The 16,444-nt window shown below is 43.9% G+C and overlaps 1 protein-coding gene across 2 annotated transcripts; it reads left to right on the forward strand.

The window, feature by feature from the left end:
* On the forward strand, nt 1-15,192 carry LOC110499101 (DNA repair protein Ku70). 2 transcript variants are annotated; one of them, XM_021576000.3, is made up of 13 exons: nt 1-468; nt 746-849; nt 943-1,055; nt 1,296-1,437; nt 1,699-1,950; nt 2,149-2,335; nt 4,015-4,201; nt 4,328-4,496; nt 4,692-4,853; nt 4,943-5,072; nt 9,866-9,978; nt 14,517-14,619; nt 14,802-15,192. In XM_021576000.3, exons 2-12 carry the CDS (start codon nt 786-788, stop codon nt 14,582-14,584), a joined length of 1,587 nt encoding a protein of 528 aa, XP_021431675.3. In that variant the 5' UTR covers nt 1-468; nt 746-785; the 3' UTR covers nt 14,585-14,619; nt 14,802-15,192. The 2 variants fall into 2 exon arrangements, with proteins under 2 accessions (XP_021431675.3, XP_090068820.1); XM_090212694.1 differs by lacking the exons at nt 9,866-9,978; nt 14,802-15,192 and having other exon boundaries at nt 5-468.
* Nucleotides 15,193-16,444: the final 1,252 nt, after the last annotated feature.

Consider the following 16,444-nt stretch of genomic DNA (forward strand, 5'->3'; position numbering starts at 1 on the left):
GGGTGGCGCTCGGCGGTCGTCGTCGCCGGTCTACTAGCTGCCACCGATCCTTTGTTCCATGTTCGTTTGGTTTTGTCTAAATGTTTTCACCTGTTCATTGTTTGGTTGTTAGGGTGGTGTTATTTCAGTTCGTTTAGCCCGCTTCTGTTTGTGCGGGCTTGTTCTTCTGTGTTTGTGAGAGGTGTTTAGTGTTTTTGTTGGGTTTTCGCGCTGTCCTGGTATTATTTTATTTTTTTACTTAAGGGTACTTATTGTAGTAATAGTTACACCTGTGTTGGGTATAACTATTTTGTTGTTCTTTTTGATTTTGGACATTAAAGCGTGTTTTTTTTCCCCGCATCCTTTGCTCTCTGCGCCTGACTCCACACCCATTCACTCATTGAGCGTTACAACCTGCATCAACACACAGCGTGTCGTTAGCCATTCTAATCCGAAACACATTCGTAACGCCACACACTCGGTCGCAAGGTATGCTTTATTTTTGCTGAAAAGGTTAAAGCAAAATCTATTGTTATTTTATGGCGATAAATGTCTGCTAAACTAGCTAGTCAAAATACACTTACCCACCAGGAAGAAGTTGAGCATTGATTCCCCGAAGTCATCAACCTTCCTTCCAAAACAAATCTGTCTTCAAACAATACATATGCTATTAGCTAACTAATCAGAGTTCTATAACAACCACAATTTCTTTTCTTTTTTCTCACAAACTTTAATGTCCTCTCCCTGTGTGTCATGTCATTTTCAGGGCTCCACCAGAGCCTTCCAGTGTAGCCTAGTTGGGGACAATGGCAGAGTGGAACGCCTACTACCAGAATGAGGATGAATATGTGGACAGGGATGAGTTTGAAGGTAGGACAAACATTGATGGCAATTGAATGGATCAGTACTGAATTGTATGGAGTTTAGTATATGTTGTGATGTAATTGCAATCCCTCTCCCCAGTGGACTATAAGTGCGCAGGGCGTGACAGCCTGGTGTTTCTGGTGGATGCTTCCAAGGAGATGTTCATCAGGGGGGAGGATGGAGAGCCCTCACCATTTGACATGACCATGCAGGTAGATCTGTTTCTCTTGAGTTGTCTCGAACTCTACTTTCCCTTACATTTTCCTGTCTTTTCTTCACCACCTTCCCTGCCACTCTTTCTCTCACTATCTCAGGCATGGTCAATATTACTGAACTCTCAGAATCATGAAAAGTGACATGGCCCATGGCTCTTTCCTACCCACCCTCTCTTTATCTCTGTTGTCCTGCTTAGCCCCCTGACAGTATTGTATCTTGTTACTCTCCCTCCCCAGTGTGTCCACAGTGTGTATACCAGTAAGATCATCAGCAGTGACAAGGACCTGGTGGCTCTAGTGTTCTATGGGACGGAACAGAGCAAGAACCCCAGGAACACTTTCGAGCATGTCTATGTTTACCATGACCTGGACTCACCTGGTATGTCTCCCTGGCTGGCAGTTTCTGTGTATGTTCTGAAAGGGTTTTGGAGTCTTCATGAAGCCAAATGAACTTTTGTTATTATGCTCTCTGTATCTCCATTTCCAATCTACTTGTCTTTACTCGTCTTCCTTACCTATCTCTGTCTATCCACCTCTTATCGCCCCCACCATCACTCTCATTCCTCTTTTGTCCTCTGTCCTGTTCTGTATTCCTTCATCCATCTCCTTCCTTCCATCCCTCCCTCCCTCTCTCCTCTAGGTGCCCGTCGGGTGAAGGATGTGGACGGGCTGCGTGGGGAGAACGGTGCCCAGGTGGCTGATGAGACCATGGGCAGTGGGAAGACCAACCTGGGTGAGGCCCTGTGGTGCTGCTCCAACCTCTACAGCGACGTCAAGTTGCGGCTCTCCTACAAGCGCCTCATGATCTTTACCTGCCGAGACACGCCACACAGGGGCGACTGCGAGCGTGACCGCCAAGCCCGCACCAAGGCCGGTGACCTTAAAGAGACTGGTGGGTCTGGAGAAAGGGGACGGGCAATTCTCAAAGATAGAACACTCATAGTTGTACCTCTATGGCATTTGGCATCCTTGATGTAACTGGGTTGTAGGTGGAGGGTTTTGAAAAGTGGCCTGAAATACATCTTGGTCCTGCAAATGTATAGTTTATCACTAGAAGTGTATGATACATTTCTCACTCACTCACTCACAGGTGTGGTGATAGACCTGATGCATCTGATGAAGCCAGGTGGGTTTGACGTCTCGCTTTTCTTCTGTGACGTGGTGAGCCCCCCTGAGGATGAGTCTGAGCTGGGCCTGCAGATGGAGCCTTGTGGGAAACTGGAGGACCTCCGGAAGAGGGTTCGAGCCAAGGAGATGAAGAAGAGATCCATGGCAAGGTGACAAGTACAGGCTAGCTAGTTTCCCCCACCATTGTATAGGCGGGGCACTGTTCTTATAGGATATGTTTAGATGTTTCAAACGTTTAACATTTCTCTCCTAAGGGTGTGAACGTTTAACGGAAATTGGGATCGTTAAAATAAAAATCTCTAACTGAAAAACACTAGAATAAAAATCACACAAAATTAAATTTGCAGTGAAGTTAACACTACCACTAACAGCTCCCGATCATCATAAAGGGAAAAAGAAAAATGAAACAAATACCTAATGCTTTAACATTTCTAGGGGGGAGAAGCATCTTTCAAATGATTTGCCATGGATATAAAGCGCTCTGCACGTCATTGTCAGCAGCATATCACCCTGCATACCACTGCTGGCTTGCTTCTGAAGCTAAGCAGGGTTGGTACTGGTCAGTTCCTGGATGGGAGACCAGATGCTGCTGGAAGTGGTGTTGGAGGGCCAGTAGGAGGCACTCTTTCCTCTGGTCTAAAAAAATATCCCAATGCCCCAGGGCCGTGATTGGGGACAATGCCCTGTGTAGGGTGCCGTCTTTCGGATGGGATGTTAAACGGGTGTCCTGACTCCATGAGGTCATTAAAGATCCCATGGCACTTATCGTAAGAGTAGGGGTGTTAACCCCGGTGTCCTGGCTAAATTCCCAATCTGTCCCTCAAACCATCACGGTCACCTAATAATCCCCAGTTTACAATTGGCTCATTCATCCCCCTCCTCTCCCCTGTAACTATTCCCCAGGTCGTTGCTGCAAATGAGAACATGTTCTCAGTCAACTTACCTGGTAAAATAATAAATAAATTGTCAGTTGGAAAAATGTCAGTGAGACAGCGAAGTGACAGCAGCGAAGTCCTGTATGGCAATACTTTGAAAAGTTAAATGAGAAGGTGGTGAAATGCGAGTGAGGTGGAATAGCAGTACAGATTCAACGCTTAGCCATCTGAATGGGTCTCACGGTTCCTCCCTAACCGCTGCAACAGCGCAGACATCCAACAACAGACAGGTTGGCTCTTCACGTGAAAGAAGTGCGATATGGGACGGCGTGAGAAACTCACACGCTGATTACAGAAATGATTGCAGTTGATATGCAGCCATTGTCAATGGTAGAGGATGTCGGCTTCAGTGTCCTGATGGTATTTCTAGGACCAGTCTACAAGATTTCATGTCGAAAAACCATTGACGGCCCGGCTGGAGAAATTGTACAATGATTCCTCTGCGAGTACAGAGCTCAAGCTCTCAAACACCATACGTGGTGTTAGCAGATTGTTGGACTTCTATGAACACGCTGTCATACATAATTTCAACGAGCCATCACATTGACGAGAAGTGACACATTTAATTCCCATGTACTGGCCTCGGAGAACATGGAGGAGAGGCACACGGCAGAGAACCTAAAAACGTAATTAACTACCATAGTTGCTGAGTGATTGGGGGACAGCAGTAAAGCGAGCGCCATCTGGTAGCCAGGACTGCTGTAGATTGAACTGCATTGCCCACTAGCGGTCACACGCAGGACCATATCTGCATTGTGAATTCACATGTCGTTTTATTTTTTGTTATAAAAAATAAAATAAACATTTAAATGGTAAGAACATTTTTACATTTGTCACATGCCTACTGAATAGGGCCCTGGTTGCTGATGAGTCTTCTCTCCTCTGAGTCTCAGGTTGAATCTGTGTCTGGGTGAAGGGATGAACGTGGCGGTGGGTGTGTACATCACGGTCCGACAGACCAAGAAGCCTAATGCCGTCAAGCTCTACAGAGACAACAACGAGCCTGTCCACACCAAGACACGCCTTTACCACACACAGACAGGCAGCCTGCTGCTCCCCAGTGACACCAAGAGGGCTCAGGTAACTTGTTAGAATCTCAAAGTATAGCAATTATCGAAAGTGTATCAAAGAAAGTATAAATTCATACTTCTCATGCTGTTAGGGTCATTTCAGTCTAGAAGTGGTTGTGTGTGTTTGTCTGTGTAGGTGTATGCAGGCAGGCAGATAGTGATGGAGAAAGATGAGGTGGATGTGATAAAGAAGTTTTCTGACCCGGGTCTGGAGCTGATTGGGTTCAAGCCCATGGAGCGTCTCAAACTGCACCACCACCTCAGATCTGCTCTCTTCATCTACCCAGAGGAGGAGACGGTCACAGGTGTGTTTGTGTGCGTCCGTCCTTAAACACTGAACCTGTCATTATGATGGGAAGAGAGACTGACAATTTAATACATAACTGCCTGTCAAAATGTTATCTGGGGATTGTCAACTGATGTTTGCCCTCTTGAGTTCCATTATCTTTTGAGTTCCAACTTGAACCCCTTTCTCTCTCTGTCCTGTTTTTCCATCCCAGGGAGTGCCTGTGTGTTTACAGCGTTGCTGCGCAGGTGTAGTGAGAGGAACGTGTTCGCTCTGTGTAAATACACACGAATCCGTAACTCTTCCCCACGCTTCTTAGCCCTGGTGCCCCAGAGAGAGGAGCTAGATGAGGGCCAGGCCCAGATTGAGGCTCCAGGTAGAGTCATTGGGTCCCACCCCAAAGAATATCGCACAATTAATATAATTTTAAACTTTCAGACTTATTATAGTGATGTGTATTCTCAGGCTTCCATGGCATCTTCCTGCCCTACGCGGATGACATCCGTAACCTGGACGCTCCTCAGCTCCCCACCGCCTCCGACGCCCAGGTGGACAAGATGAAGGAGATAGTACACAAGTTATCCTTCAAATACAGGTTCGGCCCTTTCATTACAGTGAAAATAAAAACATCACAGCTGTCTTCACAGATTGTTTCCATACCAGGATTTGCATTTTGAAAAAAGTAAAAGCATAAAACATAAGTGTCATTCATGTCCTATGACATGAATGAGTTGAAATTCCCACTTACTCCTGTGTTGTCTGTGTACAGTGCATTCAGAAAGTATTCAGACCCCTTGACTTTTCCCACATTGTTACCTACAGCCTTATTCTAAAATTGATGAGAAAAAAACAATTTAATCAATCTACACACAATACTGTGACATTTTTTAAAAATTTTATTTATTTATATTTTTTTGTGCAAATGTATGGTTAACATAAGTATTCTGACCCTCTACTCAGTACTTTGTTGAAGCTCCTTTGGCAGCGATTACAGCCTTGAGTCTTCTTGGGTATGACGCTACAATCTTGGCACAACTGTATTTGGGGTGTTTCTCCCATTCTTCTCTGCAGATCCTCTCAAGTTCTGTCAGGTTGGATGGTGAGTGTTGCTGCACATCTATTTTCAGGTCTCTCCAGATATGTTCAATCGGGTTTCAAGTCCGGGCTCTGGCTGGGCCACTCAAGGACATTCAGAGACTTGTCCTGAAGCCACTCCTCCATTGTCTTGGCTGTGTGCTTAGGGTCGTTGTTCTGTTGGAAGGTAAACCTTCGCCACAGTCTGAGAACCTGCTCCAGAGTGCTCAGGACTTCAGTAAGGATCTCTCTCTACTTAGCTCCGTTAATCTTTCCCTGAATCCTGACTAGTCTCCCTGGCCCTGCCGCTGAAGAACATCCCCACAGCATGATGCTGCCACCACCATGCTTCACCATAGGTATGGTGCCAGATTTCCTCCAGATGTGACGCTTAGCATTCAGGCCAAAGAGTTCAATCTTGGTTTCATCAGACCAGAGAATCTTGTTTCTCATGGTCTGAGAGTCCTTTGGGTGCCTTTTGGCAAAACTCCAAGCGGGCTGTCATGTGCCTTTTACTGAAGAGTGGCTTCCGTCTGGCTACTCTACCATAATGGCCTGATTGGTGGAGTGCTGCAGAGGTGGTTGATCCTCTGGAAGTTTCTCCCATCTCCACAGAGGAACTCTGGAGCTCTCAGAGTCACCGTCAGGTTCTTTGGCACCTCCCTGACCAAGGCCCTTCTCCCCTGATTGCTCAGTTTAGCAGGGCGGCCATCTCTAGGAAGAGTCTTGGTGGTTCCAAACTACTTCTATCTAAGAATGGAGGTCACTGTGTTCTTGGGGACCTTCAATGCTGCAGACGTTTTTTGGTACCCTTCCCCAGATCTGTGCTTCGACACAATCCTGTCTTGCAGCTCTACGGACAATTCCTTCGACCTCATGGTTTGGTTTTTGCTCTGACATGCACTGTCAACTGTGGAACCTTGTTTAGACAGGTGTGTGCCTGTCCAATCAAATTAATTTAGCAGCACAGGTGGACTCCAATCAAGTTGTAGAAACATCCCAAGGAGGAAAAAAAAACATTCAAGATGGCGAACTGAACACAGCAGTGCAGATCACCTCAAGATAAAAACGTAATATTCAATATCTGAAAGTTAGACCAAATATTAGCACTTCACATACTGGTGGGTAATAACCTTCAATCTGGATAACACAAAACAAATCATAAGGCTAGAAAAAGGTATCGAAAAATATTACGAAAACAAGCAACATCCAAACATGATGGAGAGTAGGAGAACCAATCTCTAAAAGAAAATGCGGTTACTCTGACTTAGGCTTTACACCACCGGGAATGGAAAGGGTGGAAACCGAGTTGTTAAAATCGATAAGACAAACTGGGCAGACTTTAATTAGTCAGTAAAGATTGAAAGGAGTTGAAGGTGAGCCTTGAGATGAGTGATGAGAACTGACAATGGAGAAAGATACAAACAAGCTAAAAGGGACATCTTTCTGATGACATACAGACGAGATCCATGAGAGAGAATTTGGTACTTACTTCCAAGAGAGAGAAGAAATTCCTGATCCTTCAGATCCCACACGAAGCTGTCGACAAAATCCAACTCGAATGTGTACACCGTTTCGGCCAGAGATATGAGCACCCAATCTTTGCTAAATTGATCTTTTTAATTGATTTTTTTTTTTACCCCTTTTTCTCCCCAAATGGTAGTAGTCTTGTCTCATCGCTGTAACTCCCGTAGGGACTTGGGAGAGGCGAAGGTCGAGAGCCATACGTCCTCCGAAACACAACCCAACCAAGCCGCACTGCTTTTTGACACAATGCACATCCAACCCGGAAGCCAGCCGCACCAATGTGTCGGAAGAAACACCATACACCTTTCTCTCCACAGGAGTCGCTAGTGCATGATGAGACGAGGATCTCTGCCGGCCAAACCCTCCCTAACCCGGACGATGCTGGGCCAATTGTGCGCCGCCCCATGGGCCTCCCGGGCGCGGCCGGCTGCAACAAAGCCTGGACTCGAACCCAGAATCTCTGGTGGCACAGCTAGCACTGCGATGCAGTGCCTTAGACCACTGCGCCACCCAGGAGGACTAAATTTATTTTCTTTAAAGATAAAATAAAGGTTAAAAGCCTGGATAAAACACTTGCTGGCATGAAAATGGCTATGAATGATTAGTTCCCGACGGAAAAAAAACACAACGGCCCAAAGTTCTGTACCCAATCTTCGAGGAGAATAGATTAAAAAGGAAACGTGTAGCTCTCATAGCCAATAAACTGTATATTGATAACCAAATGTTCCGAGACACAAAGGCTAGTCTAAGTGTTACAAAGTTCCCATAGAGGAGTCGAATAATGCAACACCCAATACTAGCCATGGTAGTAGGAATTGTAATAAAAAATATATAGAAAAGCAATCAAATGCAACAATTGTTAAAGAAATAAACTACTACACTATACCATTCTAAATGTTGGAAAATAATTTGTATTAGACTTTCCATTTGTAGCATTTCATGAATTGATAAGTCAGCATTAGAAGAAAGGATAATTAGCAAAATAATACAAATTCAAATATAAGGAACTGGAACACAAGTACTCAATCAACATCTTAGAGATAAAACACAACAGAGGACGCAGTATGTGTGGATGTATTGTGGTGGTGGGGGTGTGTGTGTGTGTGTTTTGGTGTGTGGAGTTAAGGGGGTGAAAAAGGATAATGGTTGCAAATCCTAGAGCCATGTGTGTTTGTGAGCAGGGGTTGTGAGAGCTTTCAATTTTGTGCAGATATGGGATACACAGTACCAGTCAAAAGTTTGGAGACACCTACTCATTCCAGGATTTTACTTAACTTTCTTTTACTATTTTCTACATTGAAGACATCAAAACTATGAAATAACACATATGGAATCATGTAGTAACCAAAAAAATGTTAAACATATATTTGAGATTTTTCAAAATAGCCACCCTTTGCCTTGACAGCTTTGCACACTCTTGGCATTCTCTCAATCAGCTTCATGAGGTAGTCACCTGGAATGCATTTCAATTAACAGGGGTACCTTGTTAATTTGTGGAATGTCTTACCTTATTAATGTGTTTGAGCCAATCAGTTGTGTTGTGACAAGGTAGGGGTGGTATACAGAAGATAGCCCTATTTGGTAAAAGACCAAGTCCATATTATGGCAAGAACAGCTCAAACAAGCAAAGAGAAATGACAGTCCATTACTTGAAGACATGAACAATTTCAAGAACTTTGAAAGTTTCTTCAAGTGCAGTTGTATAAACCATGAAACTGGCTCTCATGAGGACTGCCAATAATAATAAGAGACTTGCTTGGGCCAAGAAAAACGAGCAATGGACTTTAGACCGGTGGACATCTGAGTCCAAATTTGAGATTTTTGGTTCCAACCACCATGTCTTTGTGAGACGCAGAGTAGGTGAACGGATGATCTCCGCATGTGTGGTTCCCACCGTGAAGCATGAAGGAGCAGGTTTGATGGTGTGGGGGTACTTTGCTTAACCAGTATGGCTACCACAGCATTCTGCAGCGATATGCCTCCCATCTGGTTTACGCTTAGTGGGACTATCATATGTTTTTTAACAGGACAATGACCCAACACTCCTCCAAGAAGGAGAGTGATGGAATGCTGCATCAGATGACCTGGCCTCCACAATCATCTGACCTCAACCCAATTGAGATGGTTTGGGATGAGTTGGACCGTGGAGTGAAGAAAAAGCAGCCAACAAGTGCTCAGCATATGTGGGAACTCCTTCAAGACTGTTGGAAAAGCATTACAGGTGAAGCTGGTTGAGAGTGCTAAGAATGTGTGTTTTACTTTGAAGAATCTCAAATATAAAATATATTTTGATTTAACTTTTTCTTTTGGGGGGGTTACGACATGATTCCATATGTGTTATTTCATAGTTTTGTCTTCACTATTATTCTACAATGTAAAATAAAGAAAAACCCTTGAATGAGTAAGTGTGTAAAAACATTTTACTGGTGCTGTATATATTATCTGCAATATTAAAGCTGATCTACCCCTAAAATATTTTTTTAAACATCTCAAGGATGATCAATGGAAACAGGATGCACCTGAGCTCAATTTCAAATCCCATAGCAAAGGGTCTGAATACTTATGTGAATACGGTATTTCTATTTTTTTAAATATTTTATTTTACTTGCATACATTTCTAAAAACCTGTTTTTTACTTTGTCATTATGGGGTATTGTATGTATATTGATGAGGGGAGGGAAATTCTTTAATCCATTTTAGATAAGGCTGTAATGTAACAAAATGTGGAAAAGGGGAAGGGGTCTGAATACTTTCCGAAAACACTGTATTGCTCTTCCTGTGCTGCAGGAGTGATGCTTTTGAGAACCCAGTCCTCCAGCAGCACTACAGGTACCTGGAAGCCTTGGCACTAGATCCCATGGCCCCGGAACACATAGAGGAACACATAGAGGACCACACCGGTAAGACCCAAATGGTGACCACCATTTGTCTCATGCAGCGCGACAGATCTCCTTTGCATAGAGTTGATCAGGCTGTTGATTGGTCTGTGGAATGTTGTCCCACTCTTCAATGGCTGTGTGGAGTTGCTAGATGTTGGTGGGAACTGGAACACGCTGTCGTAGACGTCGATCCAGAGCATCCCTCACATGTTCAGTGGTTGACATGTCTGGTGAGTATGCAGGCCATACTCACTGTGGGATGCTGGAAGAACTAGGACACGTTCAGCTTCCAGGAATTGAATACAGATCCTTGCGACATGGGGTTGTGCATTATCATGCTGAAACATGAGGTGATGGTGGCGGAGGGATGGCAGGTGTCTCTGTGCGTTCAATTAAATGCAATTGAATTTGTTGTCCGTAGCTTATGCCTTCCCATATCATAACCCCACCGCCACCATGGGGCACTCTGGTCACAATGTTGACATCAGCAAACCTCTCGCCCACACTACACCATACTCGCTGTCTGCCATCTGCCCGGTGAAGTTGAAACCGGAATTAATCTGTGAAGAGCACACTTCTCCAGCGTGCCCGTGGACATCGAAGGTGAGCATTTTCCCACTGAAGTCATTTACAACGCCGAACTGTAGTCAGGTCAAGACCTGGGTGAGGACAACGAGCATGCAGATGAGCTTCCCTGAGATGGTTTCTGACAGTTTATGCAGAAATTATTTTTGTGCAAACAGTTTCATCAGCTGTCCAGGTGGCTGGTCTGAGATGATCCTGCAGGTGAAGAAGCCGGATGTGGAGGTCCTGGGCTGGCGTGGTTACACGTGGTCTGCGGTTGTGAGGCCAGTTCGACGTACTGCAAAATTCTCGAAAACGACGTTGGCTTATGGTAGAGAAATTAACATTAAATTCTCTGGCAACAGCTCTGGTGGAAATTGAGTGATGACAAGTGCATGCTCCCTCAACATCTGTGGAATTGTATTGTGTGACAAAACTGCACATTTTAGAGTGGCCTTTTATTGTTCCCAGCACAGGGTGCACCTGTGTAATGATCATGCTGTTTAATCAGCTTCTTGATATGCCACACCTGTCAGGTGGATGGATTTTCTTGGCAAAGGAGACATGCACCCTAACAGGGATGTCAAAGCAATTTGTACACCAAATTTGAGAAATACACTTTTTGTGCATATGGAGAATTTATGTGATCTTTTATTTCAGCTCATGAAACATGGGACCAACACTTTACATGTTGTGTTTTATATTTTTGTTCAGTGTAGTTGGAAGAGTTGCAGAGTTAATTTTAAATAATGCCTTTGTTGATTAGATGCTTTTTTTCATTAATTAGGCTATTTTCTGTTGAACCATGTACTAGAAACTCATGGACAATATGGACTCTGATATAATAAATTAACACTATACACAGAGTGTAAAAAACATGAACACCTGCTCTTTCCATGACATGGACTGACTAGGTGAATCTAGGTGAAAGCTTTCACCTAGATTCACCTAGTCAATCCACTTCAATCAGTGTAGATGAAGGGGAGGAAACGGGTTAAAGAATATATTTATTTTTTAATAAAAATTGTATTTATTTTTTAATTTGACCCCTTTCTCCCCAATTTCGTGGTAATTACTAACAATCTTGTCTCATCGCTACAACTCCCGTACAGGCTCGGGAGAGACTAAGGTCGAAATCATGCGTCCTCCGAAACACAACCCAAACAAGCCGTACTGCTTATTAACACAGCGCGCATCCAACCCGGAAGCCAGCCTCAGAGGAGGAAACACCGTGCACCTGGCGACCTTGGTTAGTGTGCACTGCGCCCTGCCTGCCACAGGAGTCGTTGATGCACGATGAGACAAGGATATCCCTACCGGCCAAACCCTCCCTAACCCGGACGATGCTAGGCGCCCCAAGGACCTCCCGGTCGCGGCCGGCTGCGACAGAACCTGGGCGCGAACCCAGAGTCTCTGGTGGCACAGCTAGCGCTGCGATGCAGTGCCCAAGACCACTGTGCCACCCGGGAGACAGTAAAGAAGAATTTTTAAGCCTTGAGACATGGATTGGGTATGTGCCATTCAGTGTGAATGGGCAAGTCGAGATGTTTGAGTGCCTTTGAATGGGGTATGGTAATATGTACCAGGCGCACAGGTTTGTGTCAAGAACGGCAACGCTGCTGGACGTCCAGCCAATTTGACACAACTGTGGGAAGCATTGGAATCAACATGCGCCAGCATCCCTGTGGAATGCTTTCAACACCTTGTAGAGTCCATGTCTCGACGAACTGAAGCTGTTCCGAGTGTTTTGTACACTCCGTGTATATGAATACATTTTGTAACAGTTATTTAAGTATAAATTACCAAAGTTACGATAGCTTGCCATAGATTTTCTGATAATTACTGAAGATGCCGGTAAGTTTGGTAAATTTTGCCACACCTTAGTTGTGGTGTCAACAAATTGCATATCTGCACTGGACATCTTCATAGGTTTGGAAACTCAGAAATAAACAGCACAACGTAACACAGTAACCGGTATGAAGGAGATAGTGGCACTCTCGGATTGTTAAAGAAACAGCATTGGCCCATCTCTCACTCACCATATATACAGTACCAGTCAAAAGTTTGGACACACCTACTCATTCCAGGATTTTTCTTTATTTTTACTATTTTCTACATTGTAGAATAATTGTGAAGACATCAAACTATTAAGTAACATATATGAAATCCTGGAGTAACCAAAAGAGTGTTAAACAAATCAAAATATATTTGAGATTCTTCAAAGCAGCCACCCTTTGCCTTGATGACAACTTTGCACACTCTTGGAATTCTCTTAACCAGCTTCATGAAGTAGTCACCTGGAATACATTTCAATGAACAGGTGTGCCTTGTTAATTTGTGGAATTTCTTTCTTCCTTTATGCGTTTGAGCCAATGAGTTGTGTTGTGACAAGGTAGGGGTGGTATACAGAAGATAGCCCTATTTGGCAAAAGACCAAGTCCATGTTATGGCAAGAACAGCTCAAACAAGCAAAGAGAAATGACAGTCCATTACTTTAAGACATGAAGGTCAGTCCAGAAAATGTGCAGTCACAAAAACCATCAAGTGCTGTGATGAAACAGACATACCTTATGTAAATAAGTATTCACACCCTTTGCTATGAGACTCGAAATTGAACTCTGTTGCATGCTGTTTCCAATTATCATCCTTGAGCTGTTTCTACAACTTGATTGGAATCCACCTGTGGTAAAGATTTGGAAAGGCACATACCTGTCTAAGGTCCCACAGTTGACAGTGCATGTCGGAGCCAAAACCAATCCATGAGCTCGACGGAATTGTCCGTAGTGCACCGAGACAGGATTGTGTTGAGGCACATCTGGGGAAGGGTACCAAAACATTTCTGCATCATTGAAGGTCCCCAAGAACACTGGCCTCCATTCTTAAATGGACGAAGTTTGGAACCACCAAGACTCTCCCTAGAGCTGGCCGCCCGGCCAAACTGAGCAGTAGAAGGGCCTTGGTTAGGGAGGTGACCAAGAACCCGATGGGTCACTCTGATAGAGCTCCAGAGTTCCTCTGTGGAGATGAAAGAACCTTCCAGAAGGACAACCATCTCTGCGGCACTCCACAAATCAGGCCTTTATGGTAGTGGCCAGACAGAAGTCACTCTTCAGTAAAAGGCACATGACAGCCGCTTGGAGTTTGCCAAAAGACACCTTAAGGACTCGCAGACTATGAGAAACAAGAACTCATGACTGGAGGAAACCTGGTACCATCCATACAGTGAAGCATGGTGGTGGCGGAATCACGCTGTGGGGATGTTTTTCAGCGGAAGGGACTGGGAAAATAGTTGGGATCGAGGGAAAGATGAACGGAGCAAAGTACAGAGAAATCCTTGATGAAACCTGCTCCAGAGCGCTCAGGACCTCAGACAGGGGCAAAGGTTCACCTTCCAACAGGACAATGACCCTAAGCACACGGCCAAGACAACGCAGGATTGTCTACATGACAAGTTTCTGAATGTCCTTGAGTGGCCCAGCCAGAGCCCGGACTTGAACCGGATCAGACATCTCTAGAAACACCTGAAAATGGCTATGCAGCAACACCCATCCAACCTAATAGAGCCTCAGAGGATCTGCAGAGAAGAAAAGGAGAAACTCCCCAAATACAGGTGTGCCAAGCTTGTAGCGTCATACCCAAGAAGACTCGTGGCTGTAATCGTTGCAAAAGGTGCTCCAACAAAGTACTGAGTAAAAGTGTCTGAATACTTGTGTAAATGTATTTATAAATTAACATTTCTTAACCTGTTTTTGCTTTGTCATTATGGGGTATTGTTTGTACATTGATGAGGGGAAAAAACAATTCAATTAATGTTAGAATAATTCTGTAACTTTACAAAATGTGGAAAAATTAACGGGATCTGAATACTTTCCGAAGGAACTGTATGCGCCTTTGGTGCTACCTATACACAAATACTGAAGACAATCTTTTGGCAGTGTTCACTCACTTTTTCTTGGCCATTCTTTATCCTCTCTCACTACCTCCCTCTCCTTCAGTGCCCAAGGTGAAGATGATTGACCAGTGTCTTGGTTCCCTGGCTCAGGAGTTTAAAGATCTGGTGTAACCTGCTGACCTAGAGGGCACCCAAACGCAAACCAGGTGAGAAATCTATAATCTACATTTCTGAGATATTGTTCACTTGCTATGTGTTCCATTGGAGAGATTTACACTTGCGTCTGGCAAATTGGGTAAAGAACAGTATAGTTGCTGGCAGCAGGAGCTGTCTCACTGTCGATATACTGCAACAAATATTGTAACATCCTGGCCCTGTGTGTGTTCAGCTGAGGAAGCAGGCGGAGCAGAGAAGAAGCCTAAGGTGGAGATGTCTGAGGACGAGTTGAGGGCTCGTGTACAGAAAGGCACCCTGGTAAGCTGACGGTGCCTGCGCTAAAGGACGCATGTAAGCAGTTTGGGGTGAAGGTCACAGGGACCAAGAAACGGGAGCTAATAGACACCTTGAAGGCACAGCTCGCAAAATGAGGCATAGATGTCAATATATGTTTCTGTCGATTTTTCTGGTCAGAAGTGCTTGGTAGCAGGATTATTGATACGTTTTTGCTTTGGGGTTCCATTTTAAGGGTTCTAGCCAGAGATATCAAGTTTTTCATTTATGTTGCTTATTTTTACATGTTTTAATCTTTGTAATAAAAAAATAAAGGGCAATTGCTTCAAGTTTGTCTGCAGTTTTTTCACATATTTCCTAGCCTCTGTAGCCAGTACTTTGTTTTGTGTTTACTCTCTCCTACATATTTATTTTGACAGTGAAGTTAACTTTTTTAATTTGGCTCTACTCCAGCATTTTGGTTTTAAGATCAAATGTTTTATGTGACAGTACAGAACGTCACCTTTTTATTTAAGGGTATTTTCATACATATATTTTACCGTTTAGAAATGAATGTTGCACTTTATGTATCTAGTCCCTAATTTGAAAGTGTCATACAGTGCATTCTGCGAAATTATTCAGACCCTTTGACTTTTTCCACCTATTGTTGCATTACAGCCTTATTAAAAAATGTATTAAATTGTTTTTTTCCCTCATCAATCTACACACAATACCCCATAATGACAAAGCAAAGTGATGGCGGCTGATGAATGGCACGATAATGGGCCTCAGGATCTTGTCACGGTATCTCTGCATTCAAATTGCCATTTATAAAATGCTATTGTGTTCATTGTCTATAGTTTATGCCTGTCCATACCATAACCCCACCAACACCATGTGTCACTCTGTTCACAACGTTAACATCAGCAACCCACTCGCTCGTATGATGCCATACACGTGGTCTGCAGTTGTGAGGCCGTTTGGACGTACTGCCAAATTCTCCATAACAACGGAGGTGGCTTACGTTAATTTAATGTTAATTTCTCTATCTGGCAACAGCTCTGGTGTACATTCCTGCAGTCAGCATGCCAATTGCACACTCCCTCAAAAGTTGAGACATCTGTGGTGTTGTGTGACAAAACTGCACATTTTAGAGTGGTCTTTTATTGTCCCCAGCACCAGGTGCACCTGTGTAATGTTAATGCTGTTTAATCAGCTTCTTTATATGCCACACCTGTCAGGTGGATGGATTATCTCTGCAAATGAGAAATGCTCACTAATGGGATGTAAACCAAACATTTTAGGGAAATACTCTTTGTGAATATTGAACATTTCTGTTATCTTTTATTTCAGCTCATGAAACTTGAGACCAACACTTGACATGTTGCTTTTATATTTTTGTTCAGTGTAAAAGGTTTAGCTTCACTGTCCAAATAAATATGTAAGGGAGTGTAGTGTATGTGCAATTTTGTGATAATTTTGTCACTTTTGGATTCTAGGTTTGTTATCTTGTTTGGGGAATTGATCCGCATGAGTTCCTTGTCTCTGCATGGATTATTGTTTAGTATGTAAGACTTGGCCTGGGCTTGTTGGGTAACAGCT

Source organism: Oncorhynchus mykiss, chromosome 20 (genome assembly GCF_057628025.1).
Source record: "Oncorhynchus mykiss isolate SJ-2025 chromosome 20, ASM5762802v1, whole genome shotgun sequence".
Classification (NCBI taxonomy): Eukaryota; Metazoa; Chordata; class Actinopteri; order Salmoniformes; family Salmonidae; genus Oncorhynchus; species Oncorhynchus mykiss.

Coding starts and splice junctions, on each gene's coding strand:
- LOC110499101 (XM_021576000.3), top strand. CDS start 786: ATGGCAGAGTGGAACGCCTACTACCAGAATGAGGATGAATATGTGGAC. Junction 1,951..2,148: donor CGGTGACCTTAAAGAGACTG/GTGGGTCTGGAG, acceptor ACTCACTCACAG/GTGTGGTGATAGACCTGATG. Junction 4,854..4,942: donor GGCCCAGATTGAGGCTCCAG/GTAGAGTCATTG, acceptor GTGTATTCTCAG/GCTTCCATGGCATCTTCCTG.